General features: G+C 35.4%; 2 protein-coding genes across 2 annotated transcripts; one reads left to right on the top strand and one right to left on the bottom strand.

Annotated features, from left to right (window-relative positions):
• The first annotated feature begins 1700 nt into the window (after positions 1-1700).
• Positions 1701-7689, top strand: LOC109243387 (uncharacterized membrane protein At1g06890-like). Its single transcript, XM_019410311.1, has 7 exons — positions 1701-2213; positions 3516-3667; positions 3758-3966; positions 4057-4150; positions 5927-6093; positions 6219-6389; positions 7216-7689. Exons 1-7 carry the CDS (start codon positions 2141-2143, stop codon positions 7496-7498), a joined length of 1149 nt encoding a protein of 382 aa, XP_019265856.1. The 5' UTR covers positions 1701-2140; the 3' UTR covers positions 7499-7689.
• A 5667-nt stretch (positions 7690-13356) lies between these two features.
• On the bottom strand, positions 13357-17773 carry LOC109243386 (auxin efflux carrier component 2). Its single transcript, XM_019410309.1, has 7 exons — positions 16513-17773; positions 16083-16427; positions 15142-15400; positions 14509-14594; positions 14259-14416; positions 14092-14168; positions 13357-13736 (listed from the first exon to the last, which is right to left on the bottom strand). Exons 1-7 carry the CDS (start codon positions 17447-17449, stop codon positions 13670-13672), a joined length of 1929 nt encoding a protein of 642 aa, XP_019265854.1. The 5' UTR covers positions 17450-17773; the 3' UTR covers positions 13357-13669.
• Positions 17774-18196: the final 423 nt, after the last annotated feature.

The raw sequence follows: 18196 nt of genomic DNA, 5'->3' as shown, positions 1-18196 counted from the left end.
CGCCGGGTATCTTATCGACCCTTTCTTGATGTTCTCTCATCTGGTCGCAGAGTGTTTTATTTTCGTTTTCCATTTCTTCCATTTCTTTAAAATGGCCGTCAGTGCATCATTGCCTGCATCAACAATGGTGTGAGTGTTATCCGTTGGGGGAGCTGGTTGCTCACCGGTGGTCGTTATGACATTTGCCGGCGCGACATTTTGGTTCGCCCTTTGAACGGGTTTGTCGAGTATGTCATTGAGGGTACTTGTCAGCCACTTCTCCAATAACTTCTTCACTGCTGGTGGTGCGTCCTCAGCCATGGATGTGGAAGCTCCCCTCTCGCGTGAGGTGGTTACACTTGCGTGCAGGGGAGGTGAATCACTTCGCCTGGGTGTGGCAGTTGGTGTTACATTCTCATCGCCTCATCTGTTATCCTCGTTGATGGTGTCTAAGATGTTGGTAGTGACACCCATTATTGCTTTCTATCTTTCATCTCCTTTTCCTGTCATTGATAGTTTGTGCAAACGAGGAAAAGATGGTTGTTACCCCCCCCCCCCCTTTTTTTTAATTTAGAAGAACTAAAATTTTAACTAAAAAGTCCCTACAGACTGCGCCGAATTGTTTGACCAAAAAGTGTTGAACCTTTTAGTTAAACCAATTGATAATGAGTTGAAGGTTGAATCTTAGTTAAGAATAGTAAAATCTAGACCAAATATTATGTGAAGTTGGTAAGATAAACAACGTTAATCAGTGTGTTCGTGCTGATTAAATGCTCATGAATGCAATAACATAAATGTGCAATAAATGTAGATAATGACAATGAATATAACAAAAAGGAATCTACCACCCAATTATTGTAAGACTTGGATGGCTCTTTTCCCTGACAGCAGTGAGGAAAAAGGAAAAATAAAAAGGGTTGAGGAATCTTTGGATCTTGTGAATAAAGAAGCAGAAACGTATGCTTGAATAAGATAATCAATGAACAAGACAACTGTTGTACATTCTCTTAGGTCAATCTTTTACAATGTGTTTTTGTCATAAAGTGAAGATCCCCTTTTTGTTCTCTATCTCTTCCTATTTATAAGGGATATTTCCCATAAACCCTAAAAAGTACAAAACAAGGAATATCCAAAGGAATATTCCTTGTGTCCATATCTGAACCTACGCTACCGTTATTTCTTCATCTCAGCTGCCCGTCTTTGGCATCATCCCTCTCAAGAACAGCCTTCTGCTATTACACCGCGGTCGATTCCGTCCTTGCTCTCGCTTATCCATGACTGCCAAGTCGCAAATTTAGATCAATACCGTATCGTGAAAGAAGCACACTAGACGGACGTGCATTGATGATTTGACCTTGTCTCTACACCACAAGTCTACACTTGTCCTTCAAATGATCAACTACTTTCTTTTCTAAGTTAAAAACATGAGTTATATAACTAGTGGAGCGAGGGAGCACTTTTCTTTTTGACGATAAGTTGTGTAAAAAAAATAATATTTACAAAAAAAAGAAGAAGAAATAATTTTAGGCATATCTGAAGTTAAAACCTCATGCAATCAAAATATCTAAAGGTGGTCCTACAACAAATAACGACCTACTTAGACCTAATCACTTAAAACAGTGGACACAACACATTAATTAAGGATAAGCTTTAGCCTTCAAATCTCAATCGCTTTCTCTTTTTTATGATTGTGTTCAACTGTCCTGTCGGTGCATGCCCGTGATTTTCTCCTAAACAATTCTCTAACAGTGTGAAAACTGCAGTACCCGACGCAATATCGATTGTACATCCCCTTAGTACGATGGTACTTCCACGCTTTACTAGTTGCACCTAACTCCCTTCTTAACGAATATTCTATTAACTGGTTTTACCTCAATCACTCCGCTTAACGTGCCTTCCCCGACAAAACCCTCTTTCTCTGGGTACATAAATATAAGGTTTTTTTTCTATTATATATTTTACATTCCCACTTTACTTTGAAAATCTTGAAAAAGAATAAAAAGAAAAAACTGTTATTTTGAGCTCACTCTTCAGTGAAGCAGAGATTTTGGGTGTATGCTGATTCAGTGCATGAGTTGAAAATTAGGTGTAGAAGGCAGATAGAGAAAAAGAGTGTGTCTGTGTGTGTGTGTGTGTGTGAGAGAGAGAGAGAGAGAGAGAGATGCTGGGGTTTTTGATGAGCAAAAATGTGAGGAAAATACTGAAGAGGAAGGACAGTGATGCTGGGGAAAAAGGTACACCTCTTCCCTTATTGCATTCCCATTCTTTCTTCTTCTATTTGAAGATTTATCTACTCAAGATTGCATTTTTATCTTATTTTTCCTTATGGGGCTTTAGTGTTGGGGATTTACCATTTTGCTAAAATATGTATTCTTTTGCTATTGCCTATTTTTAATATTTTGAATTTAATGATTGCGTGGGATTTATGTGGTTAGAATTTGTGAAATTTTTTCTGGTTCTTTCTTTTCTAGTGTTGACAAAAGTTCTGGCATCCTGTTATTGAGGGATTTGGTTCTCTTTGAGTGGTATATTTGCACTTGATGAAGCCTTAGTTGTTGAAAGTCTTATCATTTTGTTGACATGTGTTGATCATTCTTCTGTTGCTTATCTGTAATCATTATGTTACTGGTTGTGATTCAAAATTGGAGCTTAAGCTGTGTAGTTTAAAAAGAAGGAACTTTTGTATGGATATTGGAGGTAACAATGAATCTGAAGGGTGACACTTTATGGTGGTTTTTAAAGAGGGAGAGAGAGGAAAAAGGAATACCGTAGCAACATTTTATAGTGGTTTAGTAAACCTCATTTCTTTTTGCTATTTGATTGTTTAGGATTTTGAAACTTCAACTTAAGTAGGGGCCAATAGGTAATGAATATGCTGATTTCTAATGAATCTCCACTGGTTATTCTGATGGGCTTACTTGTGGTACTATAGATGGACTCAAAGTTTCAGATGGTGCTAGCAAATGGAGGCGAAGTTCAAAACATTTGTTGCCATGAACCATGAGCTATAGGCATGGACACGCTTCTAATACTGATGAATGACATGCGAATGATTCATAAAAATACAGGAAAAAAAAAGACATTTCGAAATAACTTCGTTCCATCACCATTTTAGCGTAAATTAAAAGTAAACTAGAAATGCGTTTGGACTTATATTTGTCTTGTGCTACTTGATTCTGTAATTCAGTTTGAACATTTTGTTTTTGACAAGTAATTTAGTTTGAACTTTGAAGCATAGACCAATGAAGTGCCTAAGATATAGAATACATATTCTCCCCGTTCGCTGTGGGTTTCTAATTAAATGAAACAAGTAGTAAAAAGGCATCTCAAAACACCTCAGCTTTGCTCCTGTACAGTATCATGTATTCATAAATTCTTCAAGGTGTCGAAGTAGCTGTTCTAATATTTATGAACAGTTTCCCTCTTCAGTTAAAATGTTATAAGATACAAAAGCTTTTTCTTCTACAAGAGATTTGCTGTTGATGGTCTAGTCCATTTCAACAATCTGTTTCTATGTTTCTTTTTCTTTGATGCAGGAAGAGCATTGGAGGAGGTACGGGCCTCTTTGTTTAGCAAGTTACGATCATTTGGAGGTGGAAAGCGTCAACAAGCTACCTTATGGGGGCCTACTGTTGCTCTGACATTCAACTTTTTTGTTTCTGTTAGTATTATATTAATGAACAAAGTGGTCAGTCTACTTAACCTTACTCTAATTGGAAGTAGATATTACATTTTTGAGAGAGATGGTAACATTTGCTTTTCCCGTTTCCCCTTCCAGGTTCTTGTTACAGTTGGATTTAATTATCCAATTTTCCTCTCTTTCCTACATTATGTCTGTAGCTGGTTGATAATGGCTATTCTTAATGCTCTATCCATACTTTCCTTGTCGACCCCATCAAAATCAACAAAATATTCATCATTGTTGTCCCTTGGTATAGTTATGTCACTTTCTACTGGGCTTGCAAATGTCAGCTTGAAGTATAATAGGTGAGACCTACGCCTATACTCCAATGGTTTCTCCTCTGAAATCTTAAAAGGTCTTGTTTCCTGATATTAACAAGCGCAATATATTTCCAGTGTAGGATTTTACCAGATGGCGAAAATTGCAGTAACACCGGCTATCGTTTTAGCTGAATTTGTTCTCTTTCAGAAGAAAATTTCTTTCCTGAAGGTAATTGCTGCTTGCTGTTAATATACAGTTTATGCTGGCAGTCTAGTGGAGAGAGCTAGGTTTTAGTTGCTTTATGCATTTTTTTCTTTCCGTATGTTATTAATATTCTTGGAAAAATTTCCTACTTTTTGGTTTGATTTGCTGTTACAGTTACTCCATCGTGGTCTTGAGGTCTGGCCTCCATCTTGTGCAATGCTTGACTCTGCCAAATCTATCCATACATGCAATTCTGCCTTTTCTATTTGATTGCTTTATGTGGAAGAGTTTTATTCCAAGGGGGTGCCAACCTCTTAAAAGCTAACAATCATGCAAATGAAATTCCCAGTAAAAGACATTTCATTGATACTTCCCATATTAATTTTTCACATCCCAGCTCCTAAAATTTGATGAATTCAGGGTCTAGTATATCCACCTCTTCCGATACCAATGGTTGTACAAGTTTCTTCTTAAAGTGACTTTATTAGTCAATGCCAACTAGTACTGAACTAAACTGTTTCAATCCAGTGAAATGGAGAACTAACTCAATAAATATCACTATCTTATATAACAATGCATTACTCATTGATGTGCACAAGTAATTCCGATTATCAAATGTCTATTTCCCCTTGATTTCCACATTAATCGAAAACCCGAAATTGATGACTTTATGTAAACTGAACATCATTAAGAAGAGGGAAGAGGATAAAAAGTTACCACCAACAACAACGACCCAGTAAAATTCCACAAGTGGGGTATGGGGAGGGTAGTGTGTCCGCAGATCTTACCTCTACCCTGAAGAGGCAGAGAGGCTATTTCCGATAGACCCTCGGCTCAAGAAGAAGAATAAAAAGTTACCAAAATCAAGTATTAGATTAAGTGCATTAACTTATAATATGATAGATGGATAATTCAGTAGCAGTTTCATGTTAAATTGCGGCATAAGCAACACAAGTTGAAATAAAAGAAAGGATATCTTGATTGGTGTCCTGTATGTGAACTAGATGACAAAATGGTTTGTCACTTCAACATAAGGGCTACTGCTCATGTGCATTAAAATTTGTTCTCTTTATCTGTGAAACGTTTCATGCTTCTATGATATTTCAAACAGTCTTAGAGTTTGAAATCTTAGAGTGTGTTGAGAAGGACGAGGGCTGCTGTAGAGATGAGGTGAAGGATGTGGCCATAGCGTCAGCTTGTATACTTCAAGCACTATGTAATATTTGTCAACATCTCAACTCAGAAACCATTCATCAGATTTCTACTACTATGTTAGTAAACAATCTGTGTCAAATTGGTCCATTTTTCTGTCTGTGTGCTGTATGGCCCTTGGGCACTGCAGATTAATCTGAGAATATAGAGTTTAATACTCCCCCTTAACCTGAGAATATGGCATATTGATCTTTTTGATGTGTTGGAATGTATGAGTAAGATTCTATTGACTGTTACTTTAGAATAGATGAGATATGCTGCTAGGTGAGACTTGTTTTTTGTGTTGTGTTTTCATCAAAAGAAAAAGGCAAAGGGAAACACCATAGAAGCTCCTACTCTATCACAAGCTGAGACAGAGATTTGAATGTCATCTATTTACCTTCTTGGCTTTACAACCTATAGATGTGCTTAAATTGCTAGTTATCATGCTTTGATACGGCATAACTCTATTTGCTATTTAATATAGGTAAGCATTTTATGATAACTGATGACTATGTATAGTCGGTTGTTTTCCAACCCAATGATTTCTCTTTGATCTGCATCTCCCTTGAAAAGAAAAATGATCTTTACCCTGCTGGTATGTTTCAGGTGCTTGCACTTACTGTTGTATCTGTAGGTGTTGCTGTTGCTACGGTGACAGATTTGCAGTTTCACTTCTTTGGTGCTTGCATTGCAGTAGCATGGATAGTGCCAAGTGCAGTTAATAAAATACTATGGTCCAATCTCCAGCAGCAGGAGAATTGGACTGCCCTTGCGTACGTTCCTAAACTATTGTGAATGATTTGCTTCTTTTATCGTTATTATTTTTAATCAGTTCATTGTATCTTGGTAGATATTACATCCGTAGCACCTAACGTCAAATTTGCAATTCTGGTCACAGGCTAATGTGGAAGACCACACCAATTACATTGTTCTTTCTGGTGATGTTGATGCCATCACTTGATCCTCCCGGCGTCCTTTCATTTAATTGGAACTTTTACAACTCCACAATCATTGGTGCCTCGGCTGTTCTTGGCTTCTTGCTTCAGTGGTCAGGTGCTCTAGCACTTGGGTATGTGCTTTGGGGCATTTACAGGCTTCCGCTTTCAGTTTGTGTCCTTAGTTCTAACCTTCTGAACTTGTCTTTGGTTTGTCTGATGTTTTCGGTTTTTCATCTCAACGGATCGACTAATGTTTTAGATTTGGAGAAGCAAACAAAGAAAAGAAGCCAAATTAATTAGTCAATACAGATCAAACATTAGCTTAAGTTTCTTGTATGTAGTCTGCCGTAAAACAACACAAGCATTTTCTCACATCCTCTGTGATTTCACCACGTAATTTTGCATTCTTCCCACATAGAGCAGTGTCTTTGTATATTATCCCACAATATACCTGATTCTCTGCTCATCAACCTTGTGGTCCCCAATTCGTTAACCCCAACTTGAAAAGAAGCAGAGATCAAAGCCTGAGGGTATTTTTTTATATGATAACCTACATATACCAACCTCCACCCCTCTCCCTACGAGCAATAGTGGCCCTCTTCACTTTGCACCCTTAGTGACTCGAATCCCCAGCCTCAAGGTTGGAGGTGGAGGGTGCTTTCCACTTGAGCTGCCCTCTCTTGTCCAAGGCTGATGGTTGTCACACCCCAAAAAAGAAAAAGAATAAAGATTGTGGGTAGAACTACTAGATAAAGATTGTGTTGGTAGTACTATGTCTTTGTGCTTGCTTGGTACAATGAAAAATTATTGGAGTATGCCCCTCCAATATGACTTTTCTTTCTAGTCTTAAAGAAAGTTAAGTTGATATTTCATATGCATTGCTTAGTCCTTTGCAAATTGCAAATTTTCCTTATTATGCTTCTAATTCTGTGCCTTCTTTTCTTTGGTTTCCAATAGGGCAACATCTGCAACGACCCATGTTGTACTTGGACAGTTCAAAACATGTGTCATTCTGCTTGGGGGTTTTCTTCTCTTTGGTTCAAATCCCGGTCCAACTAGCATATTGGGGGCAATTACGGCTCTTGTTGGAATGTCTTTCTACACTTACCTTAACTTGCATTCACAGCAGCAGTCATCCAAAACATCCTCCAGACAATCTCCGTTCTCTCTATCCAAATCAAAGCTTGGCAAAGAAAGTGCAGACGGTCGGGATGGAAGTCGTGCTGATGAATCTGTGTAGTTAACTGTGCATCAACAGAGTAAGTTTTGTAACTTGAGAACAATATCACTAACCACGGCACTGTTCAATTGTAGCATTATTCGTCTGAAAATTTTTCCTGGTAACAAATGATAGCTAACAGGAGCATGCTATGTAACACCCGTGTTAAACCTTATGAAAAGTTGTATATTGAAATAGCTTGTTCTGCAGAAGCAATGTGTATCTCATAGTTCTTTCTTATTCTGATAAGAAGAAACCAATGTGGATGAACTTGTATACTTCTTTTTGTTTGAAAAGTACTCCCTTTATCTCAGGCAGTGTTATGGAGTTGTAAATCACACTGCTGCTTCCATAGGTGGGCAGAGCGGTCTCATGAGCTCCCCTGAAAATCGTGTTCTAAACAAAATTTCCTTGGAGAGAACAGAACTCCTTCCATAGGTGGATACAATATTGCATATGTTTGACGAAGTGGATTCTGTGTACCCGAAACTTTACTTTGTGCCTCACATCTCTTACTTAGCAACAAAAGAGAACATGCAAGCTAGTTGCGGGCTTCGGTTGCCATAACACTCTAACAATGTGGGTGGCACACAGTGAATCTCGAAAATTGACCCGTGGATCGTGGTAGTGGACCACGTGGAACTTAGTTCGAGGGGGAGATTGTTGGGTGCGCGAACAAAGTCCCACATCGGTAGCTGAAAAGATTGGGAGTCTACATATAAGGTGTAGTGATCTCTTAACGGTGTGAGGCCTTTTGGGAAAAACCGTGCGAGTTTGGCCCAAAGCGGACAATATCACACCATGTTAAGAGTGTCATTGGGCCGTTTTAGCCCAACACATGCATGGGTTGCAGGATTGTGGATGCCCAGGTGCAACATCTACTGTCTCTGCTGGTGAAGAAGCAACTCCAATATGGAGAAAGGAAGAGGCCTACAGTTCAAATCATAACAATTGAACTTCAAGACAGTATCTTGAAATTTGCGTTGAGGAGTCAAACTTCAGGACAGGACACCGCGTTCTAAAGTTTGCATTATTATAAGTGAACTTAGGATTTATGTTGTGAAGTTTGCACTACTACACGTGAACTTGAGGATATTGTGTCCTAAAGTTTGAACTGCCGCACATGAACTTTAGGACACTGTGTCTTGAAGTTTGCACTGCTACATGTGAACTGCAGAACATTCAATTCGAACTTCAGGACATTTTCAAAAAAAAAAAACATACAACTTATTTCTATTCATAGTCACATTTTGATGCATAGCTATCTATCATAAGTGAAAGAAGGAAAAATGAAGCAAAACGAAAATAAAAAGATGAACTATAACCTACATGGAAGTAAAAGTATAACAAGGACCAAAAAGAGGACAAACAAGGATGGTTATAGCTTTTCAATCAAATATCTTCACATACAATAGGACAGATAGAATAATAGAAAATTTATTCGATTGTATGTGAAACTTAATAAAAGTAGTAAATCTCTTTTCAAAATTTTCAAGTTCTTACTCCAATTTTTTCAAGAGTTCACCTTGAAGCCCTGAGATTTTTCAACCCCGAGTTCCATAATTGCTTTTTACCAAACACCACTAGTGGAATTTTACTGAGTGTGTTGTAAGTTCCATGCTTTCTTTTCCTCGTCACCCTCCCCTTTCCCCAATATAATAGAAATTAAAAGAAAAAAGTCTTTTCGTAGTTAGAAAGGAAGTTAAAATTTTAAGTCCAGTATACAACAATCATATACATTACTAGAATTTTATTGACAGCCTGTGTACTTATTACACAAACTTTAATTTGATTCCTTGAATAAGTAATTAAGAAACTTCTCTCGTTGCAAGGTGTGTATTTAACCACATGATCAAGAGGTCCTGCTGTCTGCTCTCCTGTTTACACAAACTCTCTTCTCCTTTCAGTTTATTTAAGACATGTCTCAGAGATTGCAGGAACTGGGTAAAATCTCAATATGAATGTACTTCTGCTTTCCTTTTAGAATATTCAAGGACATTATTTTTTTTAATATACAAATCTGTACTCAAACTATAATCTTAAGCCTTTCTTTTGCTGTCCACGTGAGGCTGTAAAATACTGTGGTGATAATATATAGCAATTTCCCAAGTCTTTAAGGGGACGTACGTACTGAATTTTTTATATAAACAGTATCAAGTCATTAAGCTACGTTTGGACATATATTTGGTTGAAACTTGAAAAAAGAGTTTTTTAAGTTGTGCTGAAATAATTTTTGGAAGTTAAAGTTGTGTTTGGACATGTATTTTATTTGAAAAAAAAATTAAATTTTTGTAAGTGGAAGATCACCCAAAAACTGCCCTAAACTAGATTTTGAGAACTTGAAAAAAAAAAATTCTAATATTCTATGACAAACAATATTTTCAATTTTTTTTTTTTTTACAAAAAGTTGCTAAAATCTATGGCCACATAGGAGCCAAATCTTTTTTGAAACGTCGAAAAAGAAACTGCATGCACAATGAATTTAAGTTCTGTGCACAAATATTTGATACCATCAATTTATATTAGCCTACAACAGCATGTAACTCTTCATAACAAACTCGTAATACTATAACCTACGTAATAATATAATAACCTGATATTCCCTGTTAAATATTAAACTGATGGTAAATATATTTTTACGCCGTTAATATATATGACTGAATTTGATGGTTAAGTTAAAAGGGAACAATTAATGTATCCTTTTCTTCTAACGGTTACAAAGAGTTCTTATAAAAGTGCGCTGTTGTCGTGCTGGTAAGATCCATTTTGTTCAGACTTGGAGGAACATTATCACATGCATTGTTTGTAGGCAATTAATAATACATAATTTGATTCAGAAAACGCCTTGTTCTTTGAACTAATTCAGAAGAATAGATTAAGACAATGGCCAAGTTATTATTCAGTCTTTTTTTTGTCAGTATCAATAATTCAAACATTTCTTGATCGATCGGGTAGTTGTTGATGGTGGTTACCATAACTCCGTTTTCGTTTATGAGTGAAACTCAAACTTTTGAATATAGATTTTGTATAATTCGGTTTATCGTTAAATTACTCCGTCCCTTTCGAAATAAATATTTCTTTTTGTGACACTACATACGTTTAGCTCTTCGCTTAATCTACAAATAGTGAAGCTAAAATGGAAACATCCTGCACATTAAGGCACATGCTTAATTATAGCACATAAAATTTAAGGCACGAATACTCTCTAAAGGATTTTTTGCAACTTGTGTCAAGCCTAATAATAAAATAAATACTCAAATATCATGATTTCCTTAATAAAGTGAAAAAATAAGCATATTATCTTATCACTTTTCAGTTACTTGAATGTATTCGGTCCAAAAAATGAAAATGCATGCATGTCAAAGTGCACTAAGTGTATTTAGTTAATTATCACTGCAATGAATTTTGTGCCATGAACGTACAATATATTTGGTGATTGACGTGGATATACGCAAGGTAAATATTTATTTGAAGATCCAATGACTTCAACGGAGTAAAAGGAAATTTTGCTCTTGGAAAACACCTATAAGAAAATTGATATTTTGGTTATAAAAAAAAAAAAAGGGAGGCCCGATCCACAAAGAATCTAACATTTACGCAAGGACTAGGGAAGGGCCGTATCCCAAAGAATATGATCATAAATAGTTTATCCTACTGCAAGCATTAATGACTGCTTTCACGATACGAACCCGTGACCTATAAGTCATACGAAGACAACTTTAGTGTTGCTACCCTTCATTGTGATTGTAATGAATTAAAAAAGAATGTTCAGTTGAGTGTAGAGGTTTAGATTCAAAAGTGTTCAACTGTCTCTTTCCTACTAAAGGTGTCACATGATACAGCAAATTAAAAAATTGTCAAGATGCTTGAAACTGATCAGAACAAGAAGTTTTTTTTAAATAGGCAAATCTTGGAACAACGCTCTGAAGCTAAATTTCACTTCTTCCCAGTATGATTATCCTTTATTATTGAATTTAAGCTTTCACGTGCATGTAGAAGTTTTAAGAACCAAGATGGTCAAATAAAGCCAACATGGCCGGAATAAAATAAATTGAATAAATTTACCCAAAAAATTAAATAGAATCCACCTCGTTTGACTTTTATTTTATAATAAATTTTGTTATGCTTAAACTGTACAAAAGGTACAACAATCATAATTTTTTCTTTAGTTCAATTTTCACAATTTGTTACTTTAGTAAAACGTCTTCACTAGGGGTGTACAAACCGAACCGGAAAACCACACCAAACCGAAAAGTCAAGCTAAACCGATTAAAAAATCCGACTAGGTTTGGTTTGATTTAGTTTGGTATTGAGTAAAACAACCGAACCAAACCGACATATAAATATATAATTTTTATATATACTTTTAAGACTTTATATATAATTTTCTTTACAAAAATTATATAATGGGAAGTATTATTAATAGAATATGAGGTACTCCATTTTTATTAACCTTAAATAATGGGTTATATCATCACTTTCTTATCAAGTATTACTGAAATGCGTCAATCTCTTTGTTCTTCCATGTTCATATGCCAAGATATATTAAATTCTTATATCTTTTTTGAATTTGAAGTGGTATTTTGGAAATCTAAAATTAAATAGAACATATCATTAATTAGGTATCATATTGATTTTTATATTTAATTATTAAATTCGTTTAACCTTGAAAGCATACATCAACGAAAAATTATTGTCAAACGACTAAAAAATAACTATCATGTGCTATTAACAAAATCCTCCCATAAAAATATTTTAATCAGTATTTTAAATTTTTACTAAATATATATTTACTTATAAAAAATTTAACAAAGTAAGATTGAAAAAATATTCATGTTACAAAAAACCTGAAAAAACCCGAAAACTCTGACAAAACCGAATCAATCCAAACCGATATAGTTGGTTTGATTTGTTTTTAATAAAAATCGAATCAACCCGGTCCATGTACACCTCTAGTCTTCACCATAGAAACCGTCTATTCTTTTTTTTTTTTTTTTTTTTTTTTGAATCGGAAGGAATCCCTTTATTATTGAAGTAGAAACTTCTATTTCATTCTATTCATTTACCTAGCTTGTGTGAAAAGAAAACATCTTTTACTTTCTTGAATTTTTACAAAATTAGTTGACTTTGTTGCACCCACACACATCAATGTATATTTGCTTTTGTTCACAATTCGACTTAAATAGGAGTAAGTAAATTTATCCTAACAGTAGGGGCTTGTAGCAGTGAGAAAGTAAATGAAGAAAAATATACAAGGTAGAAACTTTTTTTAATTTTAATATATTGATAGAAAATGATAAAGGAAAAAGAACACAATCCCTTTTCTTTCTCCATTGTGTAAAACGTAGGTTGTGATTTAATTAAAGGTTTGATCTAGCCAATATACCACAGAAATTTGGCAAGCTAGTGTCCTTCCCGGTCCTCTCGTACTAGGGAAAGGTCCTTTCAATGCGCTAACACCCACATCGGATATGGACCGAACTTACTACAACCCCAGGTGGCAAAGAGCCGACATCGAGGTGCAAAACCTTCCGGTCAATGTGAGCTCTTGGGGAGTAACTTTATTCCTAGAGTAACTTTTATCCGTTGAGCGATGACCCTTCCACTCAGCACCGTCGGATCAGTAAGGCCGACTTTCGTACCTGCTTGATGGGTGGGTGTTGCAGTCAAGCTCCCTTCTACCATTGCACTTGAGGGCCAATCTCCACCAGGCCCGAGGAAATCTTTGCACTCCTCCGTTACCTTTTTGGGGGCGTAGAAACTTGCCGAATAATTGATCTGCCCCTTCTAACATTTAAATATTAGGCTTTTGGAGAACTTTCTTTTTAATTTCTTCTTAATGAACAGGTTAACAACATTTGAGGAAGACAATAGTGTCAAATGTTTAAATCTAAACTAAAACTTTGATATTAGTAAATAAAAGTAATAATACATCAATAATTCTACTATTGGCCAGTTCCTCTTCCTAAGCTAACTATGGTAACAGCAATTAATTAAATTACAACTAAAAAATGAAAAAAAGAATTAAAATAAATTAATGCAGTTTTTGTATAAGAAGGAAGTCCCAATAGTCACATGCAGGGGAACATATAGTAGTTTCCTGTTGTCTTTCTTCCCTGAATCCAGTGGCTTAATTATTTCTTGGATTCATTGAACTTATCTGTCTCTGTTCCCCATGTCTTCACCAAAAACTTAAAGCCCAAGAAGCACGTAATAGAGTATTGTAATGGGCAAGGCAACTAGCATTCCAAATATAACCCTGCCAAAGAACAAAGAAAAATGAGAATTTGAATAATGATTACAAACATCTTTGCTTTACATTTGGAAGCCAAAAAGGAAAATAATTCTGCTATGTAAAATGATTCTCTAGTTCATATATTCAGATAATGTGCAGCATAGTGCACTAAGCTCCCACTATGTGGGGGTCTAGAGAAGGGCCGGACCACAAGAGTCGATTTTATGTAGCCTTACACTGTATTTCTACAAGAGGCTATTTCCACGGCTCGAACCTGTAACCTTCTGGTCACATGACAGCAACTTTACAAGTTACGCCAGCCAATGCGCCCCTTCATGTCTAACATAACAATATTTTGATAAAATTAATAGAAACTTACGCAGTGCTAAGGATATCAGGGTGGACGTTGTATTCTTTTGCAAACACAAAGGGAACAATGCCTTGGGGAAGAGCAGCCTGCAAGTTATAACAATGGCAATGTTAATTTGAAACGTTCTTATCATCAGTTTAGACTATCAGTACATAAAAGTTAAACTCGTAATGTACCTGAACAATGGCAACATGTAGTAATACACCGCGAAGGCCAATAGCGATTGATGTAGCTGCAATGACTGCAGGTCCTGTTAAGAACCTTACTGCCATTGAAAATGTGGCAACAGATTTCCCACAGGCTATGATCTTTGGTTGTAAAGCCATGAACAAACCTATATATTAAACCAATTAGTATATATTATGTAAAGTTTATTAAGATTGTGTATGTTATACTCTATTTGTTTGAAAGGAAAACAAATTATACCTAGACTGAACATAGCCATTCCAAGACCAGCATCTGATAGAATTGAGATTGATCCTTTCACTATGGAAGGCATTTGAATATTCCATCTGCACATTTTGGACACCAACATTTAAATTCTAATCACTATAGTCCTTAAGGTTGTAATCCCTCCGTCCCAATTGATGTGACAGAGTTCGGATTTCAAGAGTCAAAGGAGTTTTTCTTTGACCGTGATTTCTTTATATGCCTTACAAATATTTTGGATAGTTAGTTATTGTGACTTACAATACTGTTTACATAGTTTCCAAATATACAATTTTTGTTTCGAAAATTTAAAGATTTTATGTACGAATTCACGGTCAAAAGTAAAAAGTTTGACTCTCCAAATCTAAGCCCCGCCAGATAAACTGGACAGACGGAGTAATATTTTTCTTTTATTTTAAAGAAAAAGGAATTATTATTAATCTAGACAACTTGGAGCTATTAAGTGATGAAGTGATTAGAGACACCCTTAGGTGGCCAAACTCATTCCAGCAATACAAAATAAATGCAATTCACTATATGAAGACAATTCAGATGGTTTTAATTATTTCATACATTATAATATGTAGAAACATTTGAATTAATTGGTAGAAGAAGGAGAAAGAAGCAGACCTGAATGAGACCAGAGACCAAATGAGACCTAACAAACTTGAATATGTGTTTGGATTTCTTATCAATTTCCTCCACACCATAATAAGTATAAGCCTTGTCATAACACTAGCAGGAGGCATCTGTTGTTTCTTCTCTCCTTCTAATTCCATGTCCATTTTCTTCTGCCCTGGGAAAGGAGAGCCATTTCCTGAATACTTGGAACCTTCCTCAATCTCTATTTCTTTATCTCCAATTGATTTCCCAACTGGACTTGCATTCTCTATCAAATAAGAAAAGAGACAATGAAAAAAGAGGATAAAATTAAAGAAATCTTTAGTCCGGCCAGCATATATATAAATTGTTTTGTTGCCCAAGCTAAGCGATTATAAGGGGAGCCATGGAGCAACGTTAAAGTTGTCTCCATGTGACCACGGGTTTGAGCTGTGGAATCAACCACTGACGCTTGCATCAGGGTAGGTTGCCCACATGACACCCCTTGGGGTGCGGCTCTTCCCTGGATCCTGAATGCAGGATGCTTCGCATATCGGGCTGTCCTTTTAAGCTAAGTGGTTAGATTCAGTAAGCAAGAAGGATAGCCCCCTTCAATCTCAAATTTTAATTTTTATATACTGACAGTTTAATTTTGTTTTACACTATTAGATCACCTAAAAGCTACTACAAGTAGATATATGTGTTCTTAGAAAGAGGAATAGTAACATGCAAAACATAACAGGTTACTTGCTGCAACATATTAAAATATGTAGTAGTATAAAATATTTTTACTGTATTATAAGGTAAATCCGTAATGATTGAAGAAGGTCAACTAAGAAAAAAATGAACAAGAAAGGACTTAATAGGAGCCAAAAATGTCAAAAAGGACAGAAAATAATTAATTGTTTGTATGCACTAGAGACAAATTTTGAAGATTTAAAAAAAAAAAAAAAAAAAGGACTTTAATTTACCTCTTGCTGCAGCTATCTCTTGTTGAAGAACAGCCTTAGATGCATCAAGAATCCCAAGTTCAGTTGAACCAGATTTGTTAACTGCATTTCTATGATTACCTTCAGATGTAGGAGATGCACTTGAACTCCAAACAAACATATGAAGCTCTTTATTATTGTTATTATTGTTGTTATTGTTATTATTCGGCATCGGCACTGGCACTGGCACTCCACTCCCACTTCCCACTTCCTTTTTCCTTTGCCCTGAAAACATTGGATTTGGTGGTGGATATAAAGGTGGTGCTCCTATTCCATTAGCAGAAGCAGTACTAGCACTATTGAATAGCTCCCCGCTCATACTCCTACCTGTCGAGACATAATATAAATAAATTAACTAAAAGTATATATAATCTTTTTAAACGAGATGGTCATACAATTTAATATTACGTACCTCCCCTAGTCTTCTTGTTCTTCAACATATCCTCTTCAAAATTTGAGGTTCTTGGAGTTGGCCCTTTAGATGATTGCAAAGAAAACACATCTCCACCAAAACTATTTGTATAACCATGTTTTGGACTTGCTGTTTTACTAGCAAACATAGCATAAAAATCAGTCTGATTAAAACTAGATGCCCTCGGGGTCGGACCTCGAGACGATTGAACAGAATAAATCTCAACACCAGTTAAATTGGAAGCTCTTGGAGTCATATTATTTGACTGTAAATGTGACTTGTTATATGATGAAATAATAGAAGAAGCAGAAGATCTTCTAACAATAACATGCAATTTCCCATCATCTCCTATTTCAGCATCAGCTTGTAATGGTTCACGACCATTAAGTGAAACAACATCTGATTCAACACGAAATGAAGTTATAGAAGCAGCTGTTTCAGGAAATTGTTCACCAATTAATAACTTAGCACCTCTATACTCAAACATAAAAAGCATAAGTGTATACCAAATTACACTTTGCATAACCACAATTTGAACCATAAGATTCCCTGAGAAATCACCATACATAGCTTTAAGCAATGGAATTCCCATAACTAAAGTATTTGGTAAAGTTGACAAGGAAAAAAGAGTGATCATCCATTCTAAACTACCATTTTTGGTCACGGCTTGCCATACGAAAAGTGCGCTAAGAATCACAACTTTTTGAAGTGAATCAGCAGCAATGAAATGGTAGTTCATAGCATAAGGATCATTGGTAGAAATGAAGTGAAAACCAAGCAATGGAACGGCGAAAACCGCCACGAATCGATTAATTCCAGAGCATTGATCTGGTGTGAAGATTTTCCACCAACGGACTGAGCCATAAGCTAAGATCATAGCAACATATAATGGTATAATTGCAGCAAGAACATCATATATGTCTTTCCCATTAATCATGGCTACTAGCAAAAATTAATCTCAAACTAAGATAGAGAAAGATAGAAGAAAAGGGATATATGAAAGTGATATAAAAGATTTAAGAGAGATGAAATGAATAGATGGTCAAAGAAGGTGGGGATATAGACTAATTAATTAACTGCTCGAATAGAGAGAGAGAATCTTATTAAATGAGTCTTCACTTAATCTTCCTCTTCATGGGATTGTTGCAATCGAAAATCAATGCAAACGTTGACTAAGTATTCCCTTCGGTAAGTGACGGTGTAAATTTGTTTTGTACTCTTTTTGAGAGGAATTTAACTTATATATACAGACTTGTTTTTGTTCTCTCTAGTGTAATTTAAGACTAGTGAGAACTTTAAAGACTATCATATCCATGTTCACATCTACTATGATAACAATAATCATCATCGTCATCATCATAATAATAATATAATAATTTATATCTATATCTATTTATATATTAGTGGAATAAAGTTTCATTGTGTTTAAGTCAAGTGGCTAGCTACTATAAAATCACTTGAAAATTTAAGATAATATCCAATAATATTTAATTTAAATTAAAAGATAAGATTATTTTTTAATTTAAATACAAAAATAGTAAATAAGATTTCTTTTGAATCTGAATGAAAAGAAAATAATTATTTTTCTAAAGATACAACCTATTGGCATATCTTAACTGATATATTTTAAGAAAAATTAATTGAAATCAATGTCAATTACATTACATTACGGTGAAACTGATTA

Source organism: Nicotiana attenuata, unplaced genomic scaffold, assembly GCF_001879085.1.
Source record: "Nicotiana attenuata strain UT unplaced genomic scaffold, NIATTr2, whole genome shotgun sequence".
Lineage (NCBI taxonomy): Eukaryota > Viridiplantae > Streptophyta > Magnoliopsida > Solanales > Solanaceae > Nicotiana > Nicotiana attenuata.
Note: the sequence above shows the minus strand (reverse complement) of the source record. Positions and strands in the feature narration are given on the sequence as shown.

Bases quoted from the DNA above. Each gene is read 5' to 3' on its own strand.
- LOC109243386 (XM_019410309.1), bottom strand. From the start codon at position 17,449: ATGATTAATGGGAAAGACATATATGATGTTCTTGCTGCAATTATACCA. The intron at 16,428-16,512 runs GTACGTAATATT...ATGTCTCGACAG, and splicing joins GAACAAGAAGACTAGGGGAG to GTAGGAGTATGAGCGGGGAG. The intron at 14,595-15,141 runs GTCTGCTTCTTT...CAAAATGTGCAG, and splicing joins TGGTCTCTGGTCTCATTCAG to ATGGAATATTCAAATGCCTT.
- LOC109243387 (XM_019410311.1), top strand. From the start codon at position 2,141: ATGCTGGGGTTTTTGATGAGCAAAAATGTGAGGAAAATACTGAAGAGG. The intron at 3,967-4,056 runs GTGAGACCTACG...ATATATTTCCAG, and splicing joins GTCAGCTTGAAGTATAATAG to TGTAGGATTTTACCAGATGG. The intron at 4,151-5,926 runs GTAATTGCTGCT...GGTATGTTTCAG, and splicing joins AGAAAATTTCTTTCCTGAAG to GTGCTTGCACTTACTGTTGT.